The 24,746-nt window shown below is 36.1% G+C and overlaps 1 protein-coding gene across 1 annotated transcript in view; it reads left to right on the top strand.

Moving 5' to 3' along the window:
• Positions 1 to 24,746, top strand: part of MSH2 (mutS homolog 2) — a 61,502-nt gene that overhangs the window by 23,979 nt on the left and 12,777 nt on the right. Inside the window, exons 7-9 of the mRNA XM_019748649.3 lie at positions 1,950 to 2,149; positions 13,775 to 13,884; positions 23,387 to 23,510. Coding sequence (XP_019604208.1) covers positions 1,950 to 2,149; positions 13,775 to 13,884; positions 23,387 to 23,510 — 434 coding nt within the window. The remainder of the gene's footprint in view (positions 1 to 1,949; positions 2,150 to 13,774; positions 13,885 to 23,386; positions 23,511 to 24,746) is intronic.

Here is a 24,746-nt window from a genome sequence, read left to right as displayed (position 1 = left end):
ACTGAATATTCCTTAAAAGCGTGTTCCTCTCTTTTATGTCTTGCCATACTTTATTTTTCTTTTTTAATCTTAGGCCTAGCAGAATATTTCCCACTTAATGTATTAAATAAGTGGTTCTGATTACATTAAACTATGTAAAGAACAGAAAAAAAGAGACTCAGAAAGTTGTAATTGCAATTCTTTAAATACCAGATTTGTTCTTAGCTATATAAATACACTGTCATGAAATTCCCGTCAACTGTTCTAACAATGAGAGATCAGAAATTTTAGTTTTAAAGAAAGGACACAATGTTGATTTTAAACATACCAAATATTTCATGGTTAATTTCATGATTTAATCTGTTGGAATTTTAGAGATTAACTGACCCTAAAACATTATTTTCTATTCCAGTCAATATGCAAATTAATGTATCAAATTGTGTACAGCTGAATAATTTTATTGGATAGGAATGACAGGTATACTATGTTATGCCAATAGTAACTTTGGTACTTCTAAAACTGTGATGGAAAAGTGTCATTGTCATGGAAACAGTAGCAGAACAATCTTTTTAAAAAAGTCGGTTAACCATCACGTAAACTTGACACTGTAATTAATTCTGAAAAGGCATACTGAATAGACTTGTGAAACTAGCAATTTATTAGGCTTTTAATGATACCTACACCAAAGACTGAGGGCGTTTTGTATATTGCCTTGTCCTATGTGTTTTAGGAGCTTTTTCCTTCCTTTGATGTTTTCTTAATACTCTTATTGGAACTTTATGCACTTGAACAGAGTTGATTACTTCTGATTCATTTTCTGGTCAGTTTGAGAGGAAACAGTACTGAGATACTTGGAACTGGGAAGACGTAGGAAGATTCTTGATCAGAAATATCTTCTCTATGGATTCTTACCATTTATCTGAGAGTGGCCTAAGATTTTGGGATTTTAGGGAAAGAAGAAAAAAAAATGAAGAGGTATATCAGCCAACGTCAGGTTTCTTCCTTTCTTCACCCCTTACGCCTCTCTTCCCTCTTTATCATGAGAGCTCAGGATTTTCTTGTATGCGTAGGAGTCTTGGAAAGCTCATTGAAATTTCACAGCTGGGGCCCTCCCCCAGGGATTCTGTATTATTATCCACCTACTAGTGATTTTGATGCTGGTGATCTTGGACCAAACTTGGAAAAGCCCAAGTAGAGCCATAGGCTTAGCTAGAAAGACCCACATTTGCTTTATTGGATTTGTGACTTAGCTGCATCCGTTCCTCATTGTTTCGTTTTTTTCAAATGCAGAGTACATGCCATAGAAATCTTTTCTGGAGCAGTAAGTCCGTGAATAATTTTTGTTTGTTTATAGCCCCAGTGACTGGTTCATAATACAAGCTTGGTAGTAGAATATTTTCCCAATAATTTGGCATTCGCTACAACAAATAAGTCTGCTGCCAGCTGCCTAGATATTGACATTGTATAGAGTTTTAGTTATTTTTCTCTTTTCATCTTTTGAAAAGTGAATTTTTATTCAGATTCCTTTAAACCAGTGGTTCTCAACCTGGGGCAATTTATAAGACCTGATAGAATAAGTACTGGATTTGGCGATCTTCTTGAATTGTAATTCTGTTTCATTAAAGATTATAGTTTACATGTGTAGTATGTATCAGTAACAATGGTGTCCCAATAATGAAATTCTTCTATTTAAGAAATATCAGTTTGATGAAAGTCGAAAAATATTGGGTATATTTCAGTATCTTAAGATAGTACTTAACATTAATTTGGTTATTAACTAGTTAGAAAGTGCTTACTTACATCAGTGTTACAGAGCTTTCCATCCTCTATAAAAAGCTGACATTTCAGAATAGATTCAAGCTTCTTACTGGAAATTTTTAGTTCATTTAGCTGGGTTATGTACCTGGTTGACAAATTTTAATTTTATACTAAAATATATTTATGATTAACTCTAGTGTAATTTATTTCAGATTAAATTTAGTGGAAGCTTTTGTAGAAGATGCAGAATTGAGGCAAAGTTTACAAGAAGATTTACTTCGTCGATTCCCAGATCTTAACAGACTTGCCAAGAAATTTCAAAGACAAGCAGCCAACTTACAAGATTGTTACCGACTCTATCAGGGTATAAATCAACTCCCTCATGTTATTGGGGCTCTGGAAAAATATGAAGGTAAAATGATGTTGTTTTTATTTTTCTTCACTCGATGTACTTAGCAAATGTACTGCCCTTACATATAGCACATGTGGTTCTGGTGACTCATTCTAAGTTTTTCTAACAACAGGTTTGTATTGAACTATAGCTACATCGCAGAAGTCATGGGACAACTTAGAAAATTGCCCTTTAGAAATGAATGTTAGGGTTACTGGGTTTATTAATAGTAACAATGACAGTTGAACGGGGTTCAGTTGCTAAAGAAGACTCACAGGATCCCGAATGAGGGTGCTTACAAATCTACAGTTTTTTATAGGACAAGGATACAGTCCAGCAGCAGCACTGAAGTAAGGATAAGCATCCCTCACGGCAAGGGAGCCAGAGGGCAGGTATAGGTTTCCACCTAGTGTCCTTCCTTTGAAAGCGCGGTGGTGAGGTGCACTTCTCAGGTCAGGGACCAGTGTGTGCAGAGCGCCTTGGAACCGGGGAGCCTAAAATGGAGTTTTGGCTGGGTTTTTTAATACTTATTTTACTGGCCTCATGGCCGCATTTCTGACCTGTAACTAGGTTCTACAGTAGAGCCCTCTGGGGTTCTCACTGACAAATGAGCAATCATAATAAATAATGCTAAAAAGATGAACAAGCCACCCTGAATATCTTACAAAACAACGCAATTAGTATGTTTCATGCCTTGACCAGGGGTTATTGCCATGCAGGAACTTGAAGAAAACGGGCACAGGCTAATTCCAAGCTTGTTGGAATGAACCTTTCCCGCACACCTATGAAAAAAGTTAAGACAGGGTCTTCATGCTCTCTGACAGGTGAAGTCAAAGTGAATTTATCAGAATAAAGTGAGCAGAGTCACATATAGTTAATGATAGTTATTGCATAGTTCTTAACATAAATTTCTACAGTAAATATTTTAGTAATTATAGAGCCATATGCCTAATACATAAAGCATTTTAAGTTTGAGTTAGAAAGCAACATCTCTTAGAACTATGAAAACAAACCTTTCAATATTATGAGAAAGCTTTATTCTTCTTTTGCAGATAGACTTATAGAAACAACTTGATGATGACAGGATACAAAATAAGTATAGATTCAAGATATATTTTATGGTAGTAACCTTTTCCCTTATTTATCTAGCAAAGTGTAAAAAGATAACTAAGTGCTTATCTTTTCAAGGTACCAGTGTATAAAAACTATTCCCATTCTAGTCAAGGCTCCTTATTAGACTGATGAGACTTGAATACCTGCATTTAGTTCCACGAAAGTGGAATTAAAGAAAATGAGGGTTTTTTTCCAATTCCCACACTTGTTTAGTGTGGCTTAGCAACGATTTATCCTTGTGCCTCAATTTCCTCATTTTTAAAATTATCTTATACTTCTATGCTTTTCTGATTCCATAACTTCCAGCCCCATTCCAACAGTACCAACTGGAAGCAAGGGCATTGACCACTCTTAGGGTTATAATCAGGATACAGTTATAGACATAGGCTCTCTAATTCACTCTTACCACTTACACCAGCTCTTTTGAACCTTTTCTCATGTCGCTTCCCTTTCAGAGTAAATAAATATCCTTTTATTTCCCCGAGAAAGTACTGACCTTGAGTTAGGGACTCCCTTAATTTTCTGTCTCCCACGTCCCCATCCCCACCGCTTTACTTCTTATTTCTCATTTCCCTTTCATCTCTACTGGCTCTTTACCACAGAAAGCATTGTAAAAATAGTTCACATCTATCCTGTTTTTTGAAAAAAGCATCCTTGTGTCTGTGTCCTCTTGTGCCACCTGTCTCTCTTTCCATTCCCAGGCAGGTTTCTGAAAGCCTGCATTTCTGTCTTTCATTCACTCAGCTGGCTTCCTGCCCTGACCACAGTGCTGAAAGGGCATTTGCTAAGTGACGGCTGCTTGCTAAATTCAGTGAAAGTGGTCCATTTCTCATCTTACCAGGTTTCACTGTTGACAATCTTTTATTCTTCAATTTTATTGAAATGTAATGAACATATGACATCTTATTTATTTAAGGTGTACCACAAAAAATTTAGTTAACATCCATCACCCACAGCTGCAATTTTTGTTTTTTCTTGTGATGAGAACTTTTAAGATCTACTCTTTTAGTTCACCCACTTTTTCCTCTGGCAACCAGCAGTCTGTTCTGTTTTTATGAGTTGTTTTATTACATTCCACATATGAGTGAGATCATACAGTATTTGATTTCCTTTTTTATAACTGAGTGATATTCCTCTGTGTGTGAGTGTGTGTGTGTGTGTATGTGTGTATGTGTATGTATACATCTCTTGTTCTTTATCCACGTATTCATTGATGGACAACTAGGTTGTTTCCATTTCTTGGCTGTTTTTGGACACGCGTGCGCGCAAACACACCCCGAATGAGAATTGCTGGATCGGGGGCGGCTGGTAGCTCAGTTGGTTAGAGGGCGGTGCTCTTAACAAGGTTGCCAGTTCGATCCCCACATGGGCCACTGTGAGCTGCGCCCTCCATGATGAGATTGAAACAATACTTGACTTGGAGCTGATGGATCCTGGAGTAACACACTTAAAATAAATTTTTAAAAAGTTAAAAAAAAGAATTGCTGGATCATATTTTTTTACATTTTGCTTGAGTTCTCCCCCCAATTTGCCCCCCCGTTCTATTTTTGGCCCTTTTTTCACTCAATATCAGGAACTTTACAACTGGGATTCTGAATGAGTTCTTAGAAGTGTCCTGAAATTTTATGCAAAATTTTGCATGTATGTATTTTTTCTGGAGAAAAGATCTGTAACTTTCAGATATTCAAAAGCATATGTTAACCCCTCTCCCCCCCCCCCCCCCCATTAAAAAGGTAAATACTTCACTGCACATTCCTTGGGTAATCTTTCCCAGTCCCTGGGATAAGCATGGAAGTCCGGAGTTGGGGTTGAGAGTAGCTTGGCTCTCTTCTTCAACTCCCCTGCTAATGTGTGACATAATGAATTTGATGAGTTTTGCAACACCAGCAGTTCACTGCTTTTGTACCCGTAAATTACATAGACCTGTGAGAGATCATAACAGTATCTAAATCAAATGCTTCACATGGCCTGTTTGGCAACTGATGTCCAGTGAAGGTATTTGAAGTCACTTATCCTAGAAAATATTAGAGGAGGGAGACTGTTCCAGGTGGTGTGGTGCTGAGAGCTGTGTTCATCTCTTTCTCAAACAGAACATAGGGTACCCTACGTGTACCATAGTCGTTGGGAACCGGTCTGACCTCTGGAATTTCAACAAAACAATGGAATGGCATTTTGCAGAGTTTAGCATACCCTCTTAGCCTACTGAATCATGGAGAAAGCCAAAAGTAGGGCTAATATATGAAGAAAATAAACCAAATGCCTGTCTTTAGAAGCAAAATCATGACAAGTTTTAAAAATATATTAGTATATTGCTAGAAATTCTGACATCTTGTGATGTTTTTGGTTTTTGGTTAACTTTAGATTTAGTGATGATGTTATTGAAAAAAAATAAATTCAGAGTCAGCAGAGGGCAGCAACAGGATGGAAAGTAGATTTGCACTGTGTGATAAAAGCTCTAAATCATCTTTAGCCTATCAGAAATAGCTATTTGAAAAATACACTTGGCCTCCTTATTTCTCATTTCTCTTAAAATGGAAAAGTTGAGGTAAAACCTTAAGCAATGGTATTATACATTTCGGGCAAATTTCTGATAGTGCTTGAAACAACTCTTAAGTATGCAGATTATTTTGTTGATGTATTTTATTGTAACGAGTATCATCCTGAGGTTCATAACTCTTCCCTCTCCCCGTATGCAATTAATTAATCATCTGTTGCTGTTTAATATACTTCTCAAACACCTCACATTTGCTAGTTTCCCTTTCCTGGTCTGTGCATCCTCCTCAGTGAACTCATAGTAATCTTATTAGCACATCTGATCATGACATCCCCCCTCCTTCACTTCAGAGCACTTTGTTTCCCATAACCTACAGGAAAAGGTCCTTGTTCCTTCACACAGCTTTGCTGCTGCTTCCTCTCCAGCCTCCCCTGCGCTTCCTCACCTGCACCCTCTGCCTCAGTACAGTAGTTTCAGTCTCGAGACATGCTGTGCCCTGTTACGCTTTTGTGTGTGTTTGTTCCCGTCTTAAATGTTCTTTATTACTGCGTCCACGTGATGAGCCCCTACTAGTATTTTCAACAATGAGCTCGGGCCTTCTACAGAGCTGAAAGTTTCTTTCTCTGGTTTCTATAGCACCTTGTGCTTTATTTCCATTGCTCTTTTAACACAAGTTACATGGTAAGCAAATCTTATAAGTAATCACATTTTTTTATTTGATTGCTTAGTTTCCTTCTGAATGGAAGAGAATATAAGATCAATTTATTTGGCATTTCTGGAAAGGAATCTGCTTTACTAATTTAGCACTTTTTAAACTTCAGCCTTTGAAGCCACTGTTTAAGATTTGGTTGGATTTTGTATTTTGGAGATATTGTCTTTGATTTTCATCTTTATCAGTTTATAAAAGCAACATAAATTCTTTGCAGGTAATTATCATGCCTTCCAAAGATGATAATCATTCACATTTTGGTATATGTCGTTTCAGGCTTTACACAAAATTATATGTAGTCAGTTCTGCTGTAACACTTGTTTTCAAAGCATAGATTTGTTCCAGTGTGGTTAATATATTAGGGAATTATTTGAGTTTAATGTGAATTTTGCATTGCTTATGCACAGTTTTGTCTGTGGATAACACTAGGTGAAAGCAGAAAGTTGCATCCAGTTTTGCCTTTTGGTCTGCATTTTAGTGGCAAATATTTATATATTCACAAATTGTTTTTCCAGGAAGGTCGTACTAATTTATAGTTCCTATCGTAAAGTTCACAGGAAAATTTCTTTGCATCCTCACCAACATTGACCATTTGCTTTTTGTTATGGTGATTAGTTAGTGCATTTTGTTGGAAATGTTTAGTGGGATCTGGGTCATTTGAATGGAGTGACAGAGACACAGGGATAAATATGACTTTTAGCCCAAGAATATAATTGTCATGTGAAAGCTTTTATCATTGGAGATGGACACTGACGATAGTGCAGGTGATTATCTAACTAATAATGGGAAGAGAGGAAAGTAGACGTTAAAACTGCTCTATCAAAAAAAGATGAGAAAATTGTAAGTGATGGGTGAGAGGAAGGAAAAATAATCTCACAAAGTTGGGACTAACACGAATATAAAATGATACTCAAATAATCAATGGCATCAGAAGAAAAAGTTAGCATAGAAAAGAAAAGTACTATTTTGTCAGAATGACTAGCAGTAAAGGAAAAAGTATTACAGAGAAAGTATTACTTACAAATGGGGGAACCGGGTCGAGTGGCTGTGCCTAACAGAAGGGGATGACAGGACCATAGAATTGGAAAAGAAGACGCGTAAAGGAAGAGGGCAGGGGCTGTGAGGAAGGGTAACAGGCCAAGACAGTGACACCAGAAAAAGAACAGAGACAGCCTTATGTTGAAGGTCATTATTTAGAGCGATGGAATTAGTTTGATATTTTGCTGTGATTCACCTGCATTTCTGTTGTTGGCTTCTTTGCTAATTTGATAATTTATTGGATCCAGCTTCATCTTTGTGTGAATACTGAAAACTTTCATTAGTGGTATCTTAACCAGCCCTTTTCCCACTTACATGGATTTTTAAAATCCACTTCATAAATATATTAAAAGGGTCAGATAAAGTTTAATTATACTTAATAAAATGTCTGGATTGAAATTAATATTACAAAGAATTTGTGTAAAATTAGTCAAGGGAATGTGGGCATAGAACAAATTGTTTAAGTCTTTGGTAATTGGAACACGTCCTTTTATTACCTATTACCAAAATATTTAATAGAATAAAAAGTGTTAACATTAACTTTATGATTAATTTAGACTTTAGGTTGATTTTTCTCAGTCATATAGACTATTTTGAAAAGTCAGATTCAACAGACCTGTGACTAGTACTAGGCCTTGGATCTGAGGTGTCAGGAGGGCACCTGTAAGGATGTACTTCATATGTGCTACCAGAACTAGTGCTACTTGCTCGTTTAACCTGATTAGAAAGTCTTAGTGTCTTTTCTTAATTATTTTGCCAGTCATTTCCAATTTATTTCTCAGTGATTTTAAATAAAATGTAAATGATTTGAGAAGACAGTTACCAGTAAATTAAATGCAGTTACATGAGTAGACAATCTGCTTAGCAACCTTAGTTTTGCCAGACACAGGTCTAGAAAAGGCTTCTTTGAGGTGGGAAAGTTTCTTTGAGGTTTCTTTAGAGGCCTGTGGCATAGTTGGTGGCTGTCTTGTGGATAAGACCAGGTATTGCAAGCACAGATGCCTAAAGGGGCCAAGCAAGTTGCAGATAAATGAAGCAGAATGGTTGGCTGATATTCTGATGAGCTAATGAACTCATGGTTGTGACTAAAGTGGACTGCTATTGGTTCGATTGTCCAGTACTGCTGTATGGGAATTCTGACCGAGCATTTCCCAGATGATCCTGTTTCATTGTCTAATCTGAATTCATCTCTCTAAACTCTACTTTTAGAGTTCTCTTTCTCAGTAAATGGCCCCATTATCTACCCAGTTACCTAAGCCTTGGGAACCAGCCTTTACCCCTTTCCTGCCTGTCACTGCATTCACTCAATCACCAAGTCCTCATGATAACATGTCATAAATATTCTTCACCTTGGACAACTTCCCATCCCCACTGCTAGCACCCCAGTTCAGGCTATAGTTGTTTCTTATCCGAACTACTGCCAGCCTTCTGTTCCTCTTGCTGTCCCTTGTCTTGGCTCCCTTTAACCCATTCTCTTTGCTCCAGCCAACGGTCTTTCTCAAATATAAATATGTCATTAATCTGCTTAAAGCCAGTTAGGTTTCTTTTGTTTTTTTAAACTGCCTTTAGGATTAAAGTCTAAACTGGCTTAAAAGGCCCCCTCATAAATTGTTGCCCTTGCCTCTCTCTTTCTCCTTTCCCTCCTAGTACTCATTGCTGGTGTTTCTGACTTGGTTGTATTTTCATTGTGACTCAGTGCATACCTGTGTGTGTGTGTGTGTGTGTGTGTGTGTGTGTGTGTGTGTGTACGTACACACATTGTATATATAAAAACAAATAATTACATAGTAAATTGTAGAAAACTGAAACAAACAACCCTACTATGTACTTGGACACACTTAATTTCATTGAAAAAATGCTAAATATTTACTAAATTTTATGACGGAGGAAGGTCTGCACTTTGAAAAAACAAATTGCATTTGTGTTTTGCATCAGTCCAAATGAACTTGAACATCCATCCGATGTCACATATGCTGCACAGTTTCTTCTGCAGGCCTTTTGTGTGCTGTTCCTTTAGATGCAGACATCGGTCCTTTCTGTCTTACCTGGCTTTGTTCTCATCTTTGGATTTCACTTTAAAACATTTATTTATTTATTTATTAAATTTATATTGGGGAACAGTGTGTTTCTCCAGGGTCCATCAGCTCCAAGTCATTGTCTTTCAATCTAGTTGTAGAGGGCGCAGCTCAGCTCCAAGTCCAGTCGCTTTTTTCAATCTTAGTTGAAGTGGGCACAGCCCACTGTCCCATGTGGGAATTGAACCGGCAACCTTGTTGAGATCTTGTGCTCTAACCAACTGAGCCATCTGGCTGCCCCTAAAACTTATTTCTTTGGGAAAGCTTCCCTTGTCCCTACTTTTGGGTACACTCCTGCCCTGGTTATGTGTTTTCAAAGGACCCTGCTTTTCCCTATCATTATACTTGCCACCCTTCTTTGTAATTAGTTGTTTGATGGCTGTGTCAGCTCTCCCATCCCCTACCCCATCTCCCTAAGAGTACACAGTATGTGCATGAGGAATGAGTGAGGATTCTAGCCCAGTTCCTTATATGCAGTAGGGACTCAGTAACTTCTTTGGGGAGAATGAAGGTACCATTTAATGTAGGGGAGAGAGTGTTAACATGTGAGAGGGGAAACTGAAAATTTAGCAGTGTGAGAATGGGAAACTACTTAATTATGAATGGTTTTGCCAGGATTTCAAGATGCTTTGTCTTCCCTTTGGTATTTAAGAGATTCTGAAAGCTTACAGTGTTATGTATGTTAATACTTTATAGTCTCTGTGCTGATAAAGGCAAAAATTAATTATTTGTTTACATCATAACAAAGAACTAGGATCCAGAGGCTGTTACAGAAGATAAGGAAATAGAAACAAATAACAAGAAGGTTCAGCAAACACTGGAGTACTCACCGCACTGCTGGTTGCTTAGGCTGTGCTCGGACGCCAAAACAGTCTTCTCTTTGCCTATAAACAGCAAGGGCAGCAGACATTCGACAACTAGTTACACAAACATAGAATTTAAAAAGTTGAGATGTAATTGACATATTAGATTCAGACGTACAACACAGTGATGCGATTTTTGTATATGTTGTGAAATGATCATCACGATAGTCTAGTTAACATCCATCATCATACTGAGTTACAGATTGTTTTCTTGTGATGGGAACTTCTAAGATGTACTCTCAGCAACTTTCAAATACACAATTAATATTATTAACTACTCAGCATGCTGTACATTGCATCTTCCAAAAATATAATTTTGATAGATGTTATAAAAGGGAAATGTTGAAGTGCTATAGCAAGAGAATGCAACACTTTTTTTTGATAATACACATGCCAAAGTAGTTTTCATTGGTGTTTTGCCACTTGCACGTTAACCGTTCTAAATTCATTAAAGGCAGTCTCCTTGGTATTTCTCTTGAGTCTATGAATAAGGCACGAACATAGGTAAGATGGAGAAAATAAGTCCCAGAATTAGTGTTGATACATCAGTAGGGTTTAGATTTAGAAGTTGGTCTGGGCAGCCTTCCAGGAGTATATTTTAGTGAACCACTTAACTCTTGATAGACTCACGGGCTTTCAGTTTATCCTGGAATATAATTTTTATCATTGTAAATGATGATGAAGCATTTAACAGTGATTAAATTATGCTTTAGGTTGTTACAGGAATGTAAGTAGTTAGGCTTATTGCAGCAATTGATGAGGTGAGGTACACAGCAACATTCTTAAAAGTGAAATCTTCCAGGAGTTATATATGAATCTGGCTGCTGACAGTGAATTTGGAGTTCTTAGCAAAAATTATGTAATGACTAGATTAAGAAACTAACAGTGTTTCTCCATGTGATCTTTGGTAACCTTGCTGGGATAGATTGTGTAGGGTTTTCTAGGCTGAGGTAACTACTGGAGAATGGAGTTTATCAGAACCCAGCTGGTGCTCATTAATTGATGAGTGGATAAATAAAATGTGGTATATCCATACAATGGAATATTTGTCAATAAAAAGGAATGAAATGCTGATGCATGGTGGTACAATATGTGTGAATGAACCTTGAAAACATTATAGAAAATGTTACACTAAGTGAAAGAAGGCTGTCACAATAATCATGATCCATTTATAGGAAATGTCCAGAATAGGCAAATCTGTAGATACAGAAAGTGCATTAGTGGTTACCTGGGCTTGGAGGAGGGACAGGAGGTTGGAGGGAAATGGAAAGTTACTTCCCCTAAATACAGGGCTCCTTATTACTTTTGGGAGTGATGACACTGTTCTAATAAAATAGATTGTGGCGATGGTTGCAAAATCTGTGAATATACCTGAAACCATTGAATCGTACACTTTAAAATGTAGGATTTTTTGGTATATGAATTATAGCCTGATGAAGCTGTTATTTTTAATTAAAAAACCATAATCAATTGGAAAAAAAAAACCCAGGTGGAAATTGGCAACTGGGGTTCAGTGCAAATTACAAACAGGAGAAAGAATTTAAGGTGCTAGTGAAAGCTTTCAGGATAAGGAGCAGGGAGTGCAGAAGGGGCTTTATCGAATCTGTCTGAGGGACCAGAGGACATGCTGAGGATGACAAGTTCTGAAGCTTCTTAACAGGTAGTTCTATAAAAATACAACGTGTATTCTTGGAAAACCTCACCTTCTTTAACATCATGTGGTAGAACCATAAACAGACCTTATAATAAAAATAGGGTTAAGGTAGATCTCAAAATATATGAATTTTGTTAAATGATTACTAATGAAAGCATTATAAACTTTAAGAAAAAGGTAGCCTACGTGAACCTCCATTGCATTTGCCCCCCCGCACCAGCGTCAGATGACTTTGCAACCTTCAAGTCTGGGGCTCTTGTTTCCTTCTTTGAGATGCCCTTCGAGGGCATTTGCTTCTAATAAAGATCAGCTTCATCAAAGTTAAAAATCTGAACCAGGGTGTAGAATTCAGTCAAAAAAAAATATTACACACCTCAAATGTTGTTGCACCCTTTATCTATACTCAGCTTTCCTGCATGTCTTAACATAGTGGAGTACATTAAGCCATCTACTCTGACGTCTTCATATATTGCTAAACTTACTCTTCAATTGTGTGGAAATTTGCTCTTGATCACTTCAAAATATTAGTGGGCTGGGGAAAAAAATTCGTGAATCAATGCTACCTTTGTGTTTTGCTGGTGTCGTTCCCCTATTTACTAATGGCGTATGAGCTAATTCAGAATAAAGAACCAGGCGTTGTAGCACAACAGACATTAGGTGGGCAGCGTGTTGTTTATCGGCTGTCTAAATAATGTTTCACACATATGTACTATTTTCTAAATATGTATAGATGCTGTTGTGATTAATAATGAAACAAATTCTTAAAACCATTTTGTTGAGTTCATAGTAGTTTTTCATCATTTTTTTCAATCAAGAGCTACTACTGATATTTCTGGAAGAGGTTGGGAACTATTGTTTACAGGTGAAACGCAGAGTGCTAGAGGTCAGTTACAGAATTCTTCTAAGAGAATTTATTGGAGCAGAAAAAAAATCCTTTGCAGTGTAAGAGTATAATAGTAATACATTGACACTTAAGCTCCTGCTAAGTGTTAAGCACTATACTAAATGTTGTGTAAAGTTATCTCATTTATTCATCTTCTTGGTAGTTATTTTTGTTACTCCCACCGTAATAGACAAGGAAAAGGGGGCTCAGAGGAACGTGCTTCAGTTCACAAAAGCCAGTAGCTAGCAGAGCTGGGGTTGACGCCTAGGTCTTGACTGGTGTTTTTTGCACAGTAGACTGTTACTTCACTTACTCCTCACATAATTCCCCAGCATGTACTCTTAAATGGCATCAAGCAAAGTTCCAGTGTAAATACTTGTCTTGATTTAATCTGTTATTGGAACACTGTAGTATTGTTAATGGAAATTAGGGATATAAGTAAGTTAAAGGTATTTTATTTTAATGACTTGAGTTACTAAAAGAGTTACTAAAACTACAAAGAAATGCAGTTTATTTAGTTACAGTTAATGTCACCTCTCATCTCTAGTACTCCTTCCGAGGGAGATTACAGACAGATGGGAGAGGCAGTGCTTTATTACTGTGGTAGGAAGCTTTGGGACAGATCGGCTCCCTTTCTGTAAAACAAGTACTGAACACATTTGAATTAAAATACCTGGGTAAATAGTAACTTTGGAGACCTACTGTGCTATCTGTGCTTTTGGATTAAATGATACTCATTATCTCAGGCAGATTTTTATGATCTGTAGTCTTATATTTTTAAAAATGGGACCTTTATATATTTTTTGATTTCTTTTAGGAAAACATCAGACATTGTTGTTGGCAGTTTTTGTGACTCCTCTTATTGATCTTCGCTCTGATTTCTCCAAGTTTCAGGAAATGATAGAGACAACTTTAGATATGGATCAGGTATGTAATATACTCTTTAATTCAAGCAGCAGAATATTTTTGAAAAGCAGAGGCATATCAGAAAACTTTTCATTTCTCTTTTTAGTATGTAATTTTGGCCCTTTTGTGAGGCACCTTTCAGATAGCAGATGTAAGGTTAAGGGATAGATGGGAAGAGGTTTTTGTTTTTTACATCATTGCAGTGGATAAAAATTAAGAAAGATTAAAAGAGAAAATGAATATTGGGCATAACTGGCCTGGTGAAAGGACACCTCATAAATAAAAGATTTCACATATGCAAGCTGAGTTTTGTTGAATTCTAAGAGAGAAGGAAAATTATAGTTACTGGAAAAGGAAAGAGGATAGAGGTAAAGACGGAATACGAGGATAACTTCTCCTTTGTTTACTTTCCACACAGGGAAGCTCTTTGGGTGAGGAGGGTAGAGTATGTGTGCGTCTCCTAAATGCTTGTTGATGTAACTAAAAAGTTAGCCATGACTCTAAATACCTTTTTGTTCCAAATTTCTCGTTAGTTGAGAAGAACACTTGGGGTTTAAGTTATTTATATCCTCAGATCTTTAACAATTTTAAACAGTGATTTATATGTAAATATAAAGTGGGAATAGTTTCTGAAATAGTTGAAAATACCCTTATTGAAAATGAATTTAAAGGCAAAATTTATGAAATAGTAAAAGTTCTGTTTTGTGTCTGCTAAAAGTTTGTTTATAGAACAAATTTAATAGGGGGCCATTGAATGTAGTCCTATTGTTAAATTACGTGACTTTAAAAATATTTTGAAAATTTCCCACACTAAATTTCCTGCTAAAAAATGATCATGCAGGAAATACTACTCACATTATTCAAACAAAGGTAACAGTTTGGCTTGCTAATTGTTAGGTGTTTTTTTTCTTCATTCTTCTTAATGACTGAATCTGAGTTAACATTTGTCCTATGTGAGTTGATTTGTTTTGGTTTTTCTGGATTATTAATTGAGGCTTAAAGAAGTTAAACCCCATTTACTCTGCTGTTTGGATTTTAGAAGTGCTTGAGTGTGTGTATGTATAGGTATAAATGCTTCACTTTTCTGGTGATATTTTGTCAGTGATAAGGCAATCTTCCATTTACCTGTAGGGTAAGCAACCAAAAAACGATTTGTTCACCACTTGTGTAGGAAAACATTCATTTTAGCTATTGTTTTCCTCTGTAATGTTGCTATTAGTGGAATGATTTTAGGTGCACAACTTTTATCAGTGGGAGGCCAAAAAAACTGTTTCAGAGACATCTGGAGGCTAAAACCATCACCACCTCCCTGCAGCTGAGGATGTGGCCTTTTCTGTGGGCAGAGTTGGATATTTGTAAACATTTCTTTAAATGAAAGCATGTAAAGGTGTAGTTCTCTGTGGTTAACAAAAACTCAGACTAAAATAAGGAGGTGGGATGGCAAGAATTGAGCTTTTCAATGTCTCTGCAGCTGTACACACATAAAGGAACCCAGAAGCCAGGCAAAGTCCTGCTGAAATGCTGCAGTTGGTTTTGCCCACGTGGCCACCTTTATTCTTCTAGTTTGCTATCTCCTTGCCCTAATACTGGGGGTCTCAAACTAAGCATGTATCAAACTAAGCAAACTAAACTTGTATTTCTAACATGTACCCAAATGGTGCTGCTTGTCTGGGGACCACACTTTGAATACTACTTGCTTAATACATTAGTGCATTCGACAATGCGTGTTTGATTTTCTTCCCAACAGTTTGTAGCCTAGCTGAAATGCTACACTCTTGGGCAATCACTGGGTAATATCTAGCCAAAAATTATTTTGGATGGTTGAAAATGGTTAAGAGTTTCTTAAAATGTGTGGCCCCTCTATCAGGGTACAGATCCTCATTCACAGCCGGCCCAAAGGATGCCCTGCCTTTTGGACAGTTAAAGCCATCTTCCTGCAATGAACAGTTTGTTTTTGTTACGCACAGGATATTAGCCACTACTATGATAATTTAAAAAAAGACAGCAATATAATAAAACCTTGGATACTCTTACTTTATATTATGCCTTTTCATTTCCTTCTTTTTCCCTCCCTCTCTCCCTCCCGCCTTGTTATGTAGTATTTTGACTGCATAGATCCGTCCTTTGGCATCTGTACCTGCTTGACAGCAAATAAGCTAAACTTCCCCTCACAAGCGATGATGTACCGTTAGTGATTTAATGGGCTCCCGTTTGTAGTTTTCATTTAGTATGCTTGTAGGTAGTTTTTCAAAATGATATTTAAAATGCCAGAATATAAGTTTTAAGTGTTCTTCTTTATTTGATGCTTGTCTACTTACAAACATAACGCATGGTATTAGAACAAATGATACAAACAAGTATAGAGAGGCAAAGGTAATCATCTTAATATTTCTTTCCCTTTTTCAGATGAACAAAGTTAAATTAACAACCTGGTGTGCTTCTCCCAATTCCGTTATACTAACTTACCGTATTGTGGGTTAAGGGTTTTTACTTTGACCTAAAATACTTGACACATACCTGTTTACTCTGATTATAAAATAGTAGTAGTCAGTCTTAATTCTTGATGCTGTGGGATTAGAGTGTGTCTGGATTTTGGGAAGGTAAGCAGTGCAATTAGATGAATATAGACTGGAAAAGAAGAGGTAATTTGTCCTAATTTTATTGCTGTCACTTTAGATGTGACAAACCCCAGTTTCTTAATCTGAAAGGAGAACATTAAGCAGTTAACATTATAGGGGAGGAAAAATTTTCCTTCTGCTCTCTTGGGTTCAGTGTTTGAGGGCCTACGAATTAAACTGACCAAAAAAACCCAAAAACAACAACAAAAAAATCCCACACAGATTAATAGGAGAACAGACAGATTTTTGAGTTCACAGAAGAATGTGACTCAAAGAAGCTTTTAGAGTTTAGGACTTCATACTGTCTAAATGGGGGAAAGGGGTGGGGAGAAAGGATACACATGGGAAAACAAATAATTTGTAGGAAAGATACATGAGCCCTTTGGAGACTAAATGGGACATACAGCTTCCACTTTCCTGGTTATAAAACGCCCTAGGAAGAGATTTATGACAATTGAGTTCTTTTGAGAGGCTCTGCTTATAGGCAGGTAAGAGAGCTCAGAAATAGTCCATTCTCAAATGCTTTTGTTTCAAAATAATTTTTATTCTCCAGTGGCGTATTGTGGGCCCTTCAACGTTAAGTACTATGCCATTAAGATGAGCGTTGTGGGTTTCCGTTTTTTTTTCCTGAGTAGAGTGAGGTTAAACTTAATACCAGCTAGGACTCTAATTTTGCAGGTAATCTAAAACTCAGTACACTGTGGGCATGAAATTAAAAGTCTAGAGATAGGGCAGGCTTTGTTTTACAGTTGCTTGATCCTGCAGCTCAGTGATGCCATCCAAAGGAGCTAATTTCTTGATCTGTTCTATCTTTTGTGATTGTAATTTCAACCTAAGTCTGGTTCTTCATTTGGCCCTAGTATCGTAACAGTATGTACAACATTCCAAGTAAGAGTCCTGCAGTTTGCCTTGATGGGGGACCATTTAAACACTGATTATGGCCCCAGAAATAGAGATTAGTGATCGTTGGCCTAAGATAACTCAGGCTGTGTTGTCCTTCTAGTTGGAGATACGCGAAAGGGGGAAGCAGGGGAACAACTGTTGCATAGATCACCGGGGCGTAACTAACTATAACGTCCTGTAACGATAGGCTTTCATGCTCTGTAGTATGATACTGTCTTTTAAATAAGTCAGATTCCTAGCTGAAACCTGTTCTAGAGTCTCGAGAGAGTTGACCTAATAAAAAATATCTTTATTCTCAATTATAAACCTTTAAACTTGTCTTAGGTTATAAGGTGAATTCAGTCTTTCACTGTTGTAGATATTTGTAATGAATTTCGGCATTTAAAATTACGTGACTCAGAGCCACTTTGAGAAAATCTCAAGAGGATAGCAATTGTTTCATGTATGATTTCTGAAAGCTTTGCTCATGTTTTCCAGCTGTGCACTTAGAGTTTGCGTGATGAAGGGAGCAGTCATTACACAAGTGGTTGGGTTAATTTTTTCTCTTTTTAGGCTTAGCTTTATATATAACACTTCAGGTATTTTTGTGGCTGCTTTCCATAAATCTTATAGAAAGATTTTCCATTTTTGAAGTAAATGTAGATAAAAACCACCCCACGACATGGTTCAAAAATAATGATTTTTCACTAAAAGGTGAATAATTTCAGTTAGATTGGGTGATTCAGTGAAATGTATTATTAGGTTGGTGCAAAAGTAATTGCAGTTTTTGCAGTTATTTTTAACCTTTTAAACTGCAGTTTTTGCGATTTTTAACCTTTCAAACCAGAATTACTTTTGCACCAACCTAATACATTTTTAAAACTTCCTATATATTTTAATATTAGTTTTCACATACACTTACTGATATTTAATTTATTATTGGAAAAGTAGTAACTTTAGATAAATTTTTACTAACTGCTCGGACAGAAAAAATTTAAAATAATTTTTTAAAATTGCATGATCCTGATAAAACTGTATCATTATTGTATGAGTATATGTAAGTTTTAAAGATAATGTATAATAAATGCTTTAAAATGTTCTTGGAAACAAAAAAGAAATTTAAAAAGAAGTATTCATATTTTTCCATCTAGAATTCTCAAAACATGTCAATATTTTTGTTTATAGTTACCCTTTAGAAAACAAAACAAAACACTGTTGTAAAACTGGTATTTATATAAAGCATTCAAACAACGCAGAAAGGTAAGAGATGAAAGTTTAAAGTTGTAGAAACATTTAGCCTGTTCTCAAGTAGGGGCAGTGTTTAAGGTTCTGAGGACTGGGGTTGAAGGTTTGCGTTTTATTCCCTTATAACAAAGCATTGTTCCAGTCAGAGTGCCAGTAACGCCCCTATTGAGAGACAGCTAATGGTGTTTTTATGGTTATATACAGACAGATGCATAGGAGGTTATACTGTAGTTTTAATTTTGAAAAGATTCAACTTAATGTTTTTCAGTGTAACAAAAAATATTATGGAATTATTGAACTTCAAATGAATGATTTTCACAGAGAGGGAAAATAATCTAAAAGATAGGTTTAGTTTCTTAAAGGAACTAAATTAGAAAAAAATGTGAAGAGATTGGAGATTTCTTTGAATGACATGTTTCAATTTTGGGCAGTATTATGAAAATTGAGCACTAACCACCCTTTTATGTGCTTCTACCTCTCCTCATACTTCTTCATTTTTAATGGTTATATTTTTACATCGTTCAGGTCTAAAACATGCACAATATGCCTGTAGCTATAATTGCAATTTCTAGTGTTGTTTAATGTTTATGTTTATATATAAATGGATTCAGTGCTCACCATCAGTCCTTTTTACCATTCCTGGGGTTAAAATTTTTGATTTTCACTTTTATTTGGCTGGATTTGTTTTTCAGGTATTTTGGGGTTTGTTTGGTTTTGTTTTTTTAAAGAAAGGTTGGTGGATATTATAGTCCTTGAATTATTTCATGCTTGATATATGGCTTTTAGCTTTATTTTCGAACAAATCTTGAGTATTTTATTTACAGCTTTCCCAAACGTTGAGGGTGATGCACTACAATCCTCCGACGTTCAGTATTAATAAAATGTCTGTTACCACTTTGATTTGCCACCACCCCTACCCACCCCACATTCGAGGTGATTTACTTTTTCTGCCTGGATGCCTGAAGAATTCCTCATACTTGTTGTTCACTCCTTTAATCTTTTCCCCTCTTTGTCTTTCTCCACTTTCACTGTCCCCCTTTTCCTCTGTCTGGCCCCTGAGCTTTTACAAAACGTTTGTTCCTTTCTTCCCCCTTCTTTCTTCCTACTCACATCCTTTCCCCCACTAATTTCTCCACCCACTTTTCTCCTTTATGAGGTATTTAAAAGTTTAAAATTTTGGTTGTAAAGTACTTGTCATACAATTACATTGTCTGGATATACCATGGGTTATTCACTTGTTGATGGGTATTTAGGTTGTTTCTATCTTTTGGTTATTATGAATGGTGCTCTTATGAACAGTTATGCACAGGTATTACCTTCATTCCAGCCAATGGAGAGGACAAAGGGAAAAGAGGACGACACAGTCTGGAAATGGCACAAATTTCTGCTCACATTCTATTGGCCAGAATTTCATCATGCTCACACCTAGCTGCAAGAGAAGCTGTAAAATGTATTCTTTGTTCTTAGTAGTAGTTATGTGTCCTGTGAAAGTTTGTCAGTTCCATCACTGTAGGAGGAGGAGATAATAGAAATGGCAACAACCAGCAGTCTTTTTCACTGCCAACACCAATAGTAGATGTTTGAAATACAAATCCCAGTGAAGGCAGGCCTTTAGTCACACATTGTCAGGGAGTAGACTCTGCCTTCCCTTTCCCAGGGGCCCAGGCTGACAGATGCAGGTTTCCCTATGGTTGCTGTTTGTCAAAAGGTGGGTTTTTTAAATGTCCCCCCCCCCCCCCCCCCCCGCCTGACTTTATGCTGAGGAGTCTCCACTTTGCAGGAGCTCATACCTCTGGTTTTCTCTTAATCTATACATTTTTTTTTTGGGGGGGAAGCTTATATTTTATTGAGTATTTCTAGGGTAGTGGAGCTTTTTTTAAAGATATATAGTATCCTTCATATTTTCTCCTCTCCAATTACTTTAATCTCTAGCTTTCATGTGAATTCTCTTAGGTTATATCAAGCCTTTCTATTATGTTAGTACAGGTAATATGATTCAATAGTATCTATTTTTTTCTTTGCAATGTTGTATTTATTTGTATTTTAATGCTATTGTTAGGACCTAACTTCCCTTCCTCATTCTTTTTGCTTCTTGGTTTCATTTTCCCATTTCAGAGTTTCAAGCCTGGGTTTATTTTGTTCTAGCTTCTTTGTGTAGTCTAATGCAATGGGTGCGTTGGATGGTATATTTTGTTTAGGGTTTCCAGGAAGGAATTCCTGCCCGTTCTCAGGAATATTTTTCACTTTCCCATTTCTGAATCCCAAGAAAAGTTGGTTGGGAAATCAGGAAAACCGGCTCCTTGAACCCAGTGATACCCACAATGGGAAATAAATGTACTAGCAGTGTATCTCTTAGACATTTTTCCTATTTATTGCTAGGGTTTCCAGGCAGGAATTCCCGCCTGTTCTCGGGATTTTTTTTTTTTTTGCTTTTCCGTTCCGAATCCCAAGAAAAGTTGGTCGGGAAATTGGGAAAATTGGCTCCTTGAACCCAGGTGGTTGGTAGTACCAGCCGTCACTTTGTGGGAATGATTCATCGTGGAGAACAGAAAACAGTTTATATCTCAGGGTTCAGGGACGGGAAAGCGAAAATTCCTGAGGATAGGCAGGAATTCCTGCCTGGAAACCCTAATTTTATTACCCCAAATTGTTTGGGAGGAGTGATGTAATCCTGAAGGATACTCAATTTGATATGTGACCCTTAGAATATTTACTTTAGTAAGTTAGAGACCAGTCATTCACTTTCCATTGTTCCACTTGGGTCTCCCCAGCAGTGCTTTCAAAACAGTATTCCCCCATCCAAGGGAGAAAAATGGAAGGATACCCACTCAACTTGCTTCTCTCTAGATCTAGGATTATTAGTGAGAATCTTTAGGCCTTTGTGGACTCACCATTGGGTTTCTGGAAGGTGAGGATGAGGATAGGAACTTGGCTGTGCTGCACTTTTTCTCTTAAGTTCATTGGAAAAGGCAAGTTCTGTAGTCATGTCAGTACACCATCGTAGTGTTATTTTTTCCCCCTGGATTTATAAGTCTTGCTCCTTGTTTCTAGATCATCTTCGTTGTCTGTTTAAATAACTTTAATATTTTATTGATACACCACTGTGCAAATATTGTGATATTTTATTATTTCTGGGTTTTACTATAACAAATCTGCAGAGGTTTTATTCATCCCTGTGTTGTTTTGCTTCTGTTGCATTATTTCCTTAGTTTGGATTTCTAGGAGAATTGCTGTGCCAAGGAGAATAACAAATATCTGAGTCTTGTTGTATATTGCTTTTTTCTTTTTCAAGGGTTATACCAACTTTTAGAGTCTCACTAGAAATGAATGAGTATACCAATTTCACTTAGCTTCATTAGTATTTGTTGGTGGGTTCTTTTTTTCTAAAAAAAAAAAAAAAAGCTGTAGAATAATATCTTAAATTATTCATATCTTTGGTGCTTAACTATTCATGTCTTTTATTATTATGGCACTTCTAACATTTTCCTTTGGGTTTGCTTACTACCTATTTTCTCATCTGAGTTGTATGTTTTTATACTTGCCCATTTAATGATCTTTCTGTTTTTCTTATACGTGCAAACAAGTGCTGTTAAAAAAATTGACCTTTATATTTTCATACTTTGCAAAACATTTTTTTAAAGTTAGGTTTATTCAAAAACTTAAATTTTAATATATAATTAAATCTGTCTTTGATTTTGTTAGTTTAAATTGAGAAAGTTATTGATAAATGTTTTATTTTCTTTTTTGCTAACTTTCTGTTATTTGATTTTACCTCCTTATTCTTGTGGTCACATGGTGTATGAAGGTATGATCTGATTAAGTGGATAATAATTGGGAATTTATATCAATTCCACTTACTGAATTTTTAAAAATCTCCTTGTGTTAGAAAACTGTTATATTATGCTTTTATATATAATTACGTCTTTTTAATAGTTCTTAATATCTGTAAGGATAGGCTTTATTTAAAAAAAATGTTTCATAATTTTGTGTTTAAACTTCAGTCATTTTGTTTTCTTTCAAAAAGCAATTCCTATTGGACAGTGGTTAGAAATCTTAATATTTGATTTAGTTTTCTCTTTTCATAGTTTGTCTCTTCACATCAATTATTTTAAATCTTCCTATATGCAGTTATCTTTATAAAAGTTCTATATAATTGACTTTGTTTTTCAATGTTTTGTATATATTTTTCCATTGTAAGTGAGGTCTGTTTTTCATTTTGATTTATTGGTTTTTCATTTTGATTTATTGTTGGTTATTACTGGTAAGAATTTAAGGAAACAAAGTATTAGGCGTATGTTTTTAAATTACGAGATTTTGATGAACTTTCAGTTTGAAGAAATAAAATTCTATAGTTTGGTTTAGAACTGACTTTTTGAGATTCCTAAGTTGGACCTTTGGTTTGGACAAAAACTACACATTCTGTTAATAGGCTTTGAACATTGAATATTGTTTTATAATATTTAGGGAAAATGTTTTGAACATTGTTTAGGGGGAAAAATGTAAATAAAAATAATGAATACTATTAGTGAATGCATCAATAGCACTCTGTCTGTTTCATATGAATACTTTTTGTACATCTAGAACTCTAAGCTAATAAACAACGTTACATCTCTTGATTAAATAGAAACTCCTTATGGTTGTGACTGAGTAAATTATGGGTATTGAATCATTTAACGTAAAATTTGAGTGAAATTTAAATTCAGTAAAAGAAAATGCTTGCTTCATGACTTCCATCTTTACCTATTGTTTATAAAATTTAGCTACTCTTTGGTCTGTAGGTGGAAAATCATGAATTCCTTGTAAAACCTTCATTTGATCCTAATTTGAGTGAACTAAGAGAAATAATGGATGATTTAGAAAAGAAGATGCAATCAACATTAATAAGTACAGCTAGAGATCTAGGTAAGAATGGGCTGTTGGAGGTTTGAATAATTGTTTTGTCTGCATAGTATCCATACTGGTGCCAGCATTACTTTCCCAGAAGATAGCTGATTATACCACTTCCTTGTTTAAAGTGCCAACCCCTTTTTCTACAGAATAAAATTACAAACACTTAGAGTTCACATATAGGGAACTTTACATTCAGATCCTTGCCTCCCCTTCCAGACTGTTCTCTTATTCCCTTCAAGCCCCAAATGACTCCACATTCCTGCCAAACAAATCACCCTACAGGTCCTTGCATCTTGCCTTTTTATAATAAGACCTGTTTTAAATGTCACCTCCTCTATAAGTCTAATTCTACTAGTAAAGTTAATTGATTTGGCTTTGGGGTACCAAAGCACTTCATTAATATCAAGTTGGTTTGTTTTTTTTAATGTCTGCCTTCCATATCAGGTTATTAATTCCCTAATTTGTCTCACACTGTTTATACTGTTTTGTTCTGTTTTCTGAGTTTGTAAACCTCTTTGTTCTGAGCATCTCTCACATGTGTGTTGAATGAATAAATGAATCTTAGCATTAGAACTAGAAGATCCCTCAGAGCAGTAAAACTTTTGGAGAATCTGATGGAAGTTATAGATCTTTTAACCAGAAATATGCCCATGTCTTCATATTTAAAAAAAATGCGCACGGTTTTCCATGGAGAGTCCATATATGGACTTGATCCTGGATTTAAGAATTTTGCTTTTGAAGAATAGTGAAGTTTACTGTCCTCACATCGTAGCTCTCTACAGTCCTTTCCCTCCTGTCAATGAGGTCTGTCTATAGTTGTTTGCTTCTACTAACATTCGAGAGTCACATTTCATCAAATAAATTTGTAGATACTATGGTTTGTGGTCTAAAGGTCACATTCATGAATAAGATTATGAGGAGGACAGACTTACAAAAACTCAAAAATCTTTGTTGCATAAAGTCTAGCTGATCAATCATTGCTTGTTTGTGACGTTTCCTACACTTAACAGAAAATATATGTCCTAGTTTTTCTAGAGTTTCATTGTCAGAGTCTCAAGTTTTTGTTTGGAAAGTGTATTTGTTCACTTTAATTTGCTCTGTTTTTCAGAGAAATACTTTGGTTAACTAAAAACCCTCGTCAGAATTTCTCAAGGCAGGGGCCATGCATGCCTTCTTCATCCTCATGCTCCGAGCATCTAGAACAGCCTGTGCTGCCCACTGCTGGTGCTCTGCAGCCGTGGATGGGTT

This window comes from Rhinolophus sinicus, chromosome 2 (genome assembly GCF_057876585.1).
Source record: "Rhinolophus sinicus isolate RSI-liver-muscle chromosome 2, RSI-T2T, whole genome shotgun sequence".
NCBI classification, from domain to species: domain Eukaryota; kingdom Metazoa; phylum Chordata; class Mammalia; order Chiroptera; family Rhinolophidae; genus Rhinolophus; species Rhinolophus sinicus.
This window is presented reverse-complemented; position numbering and strand designations above follow the sequence as displayed.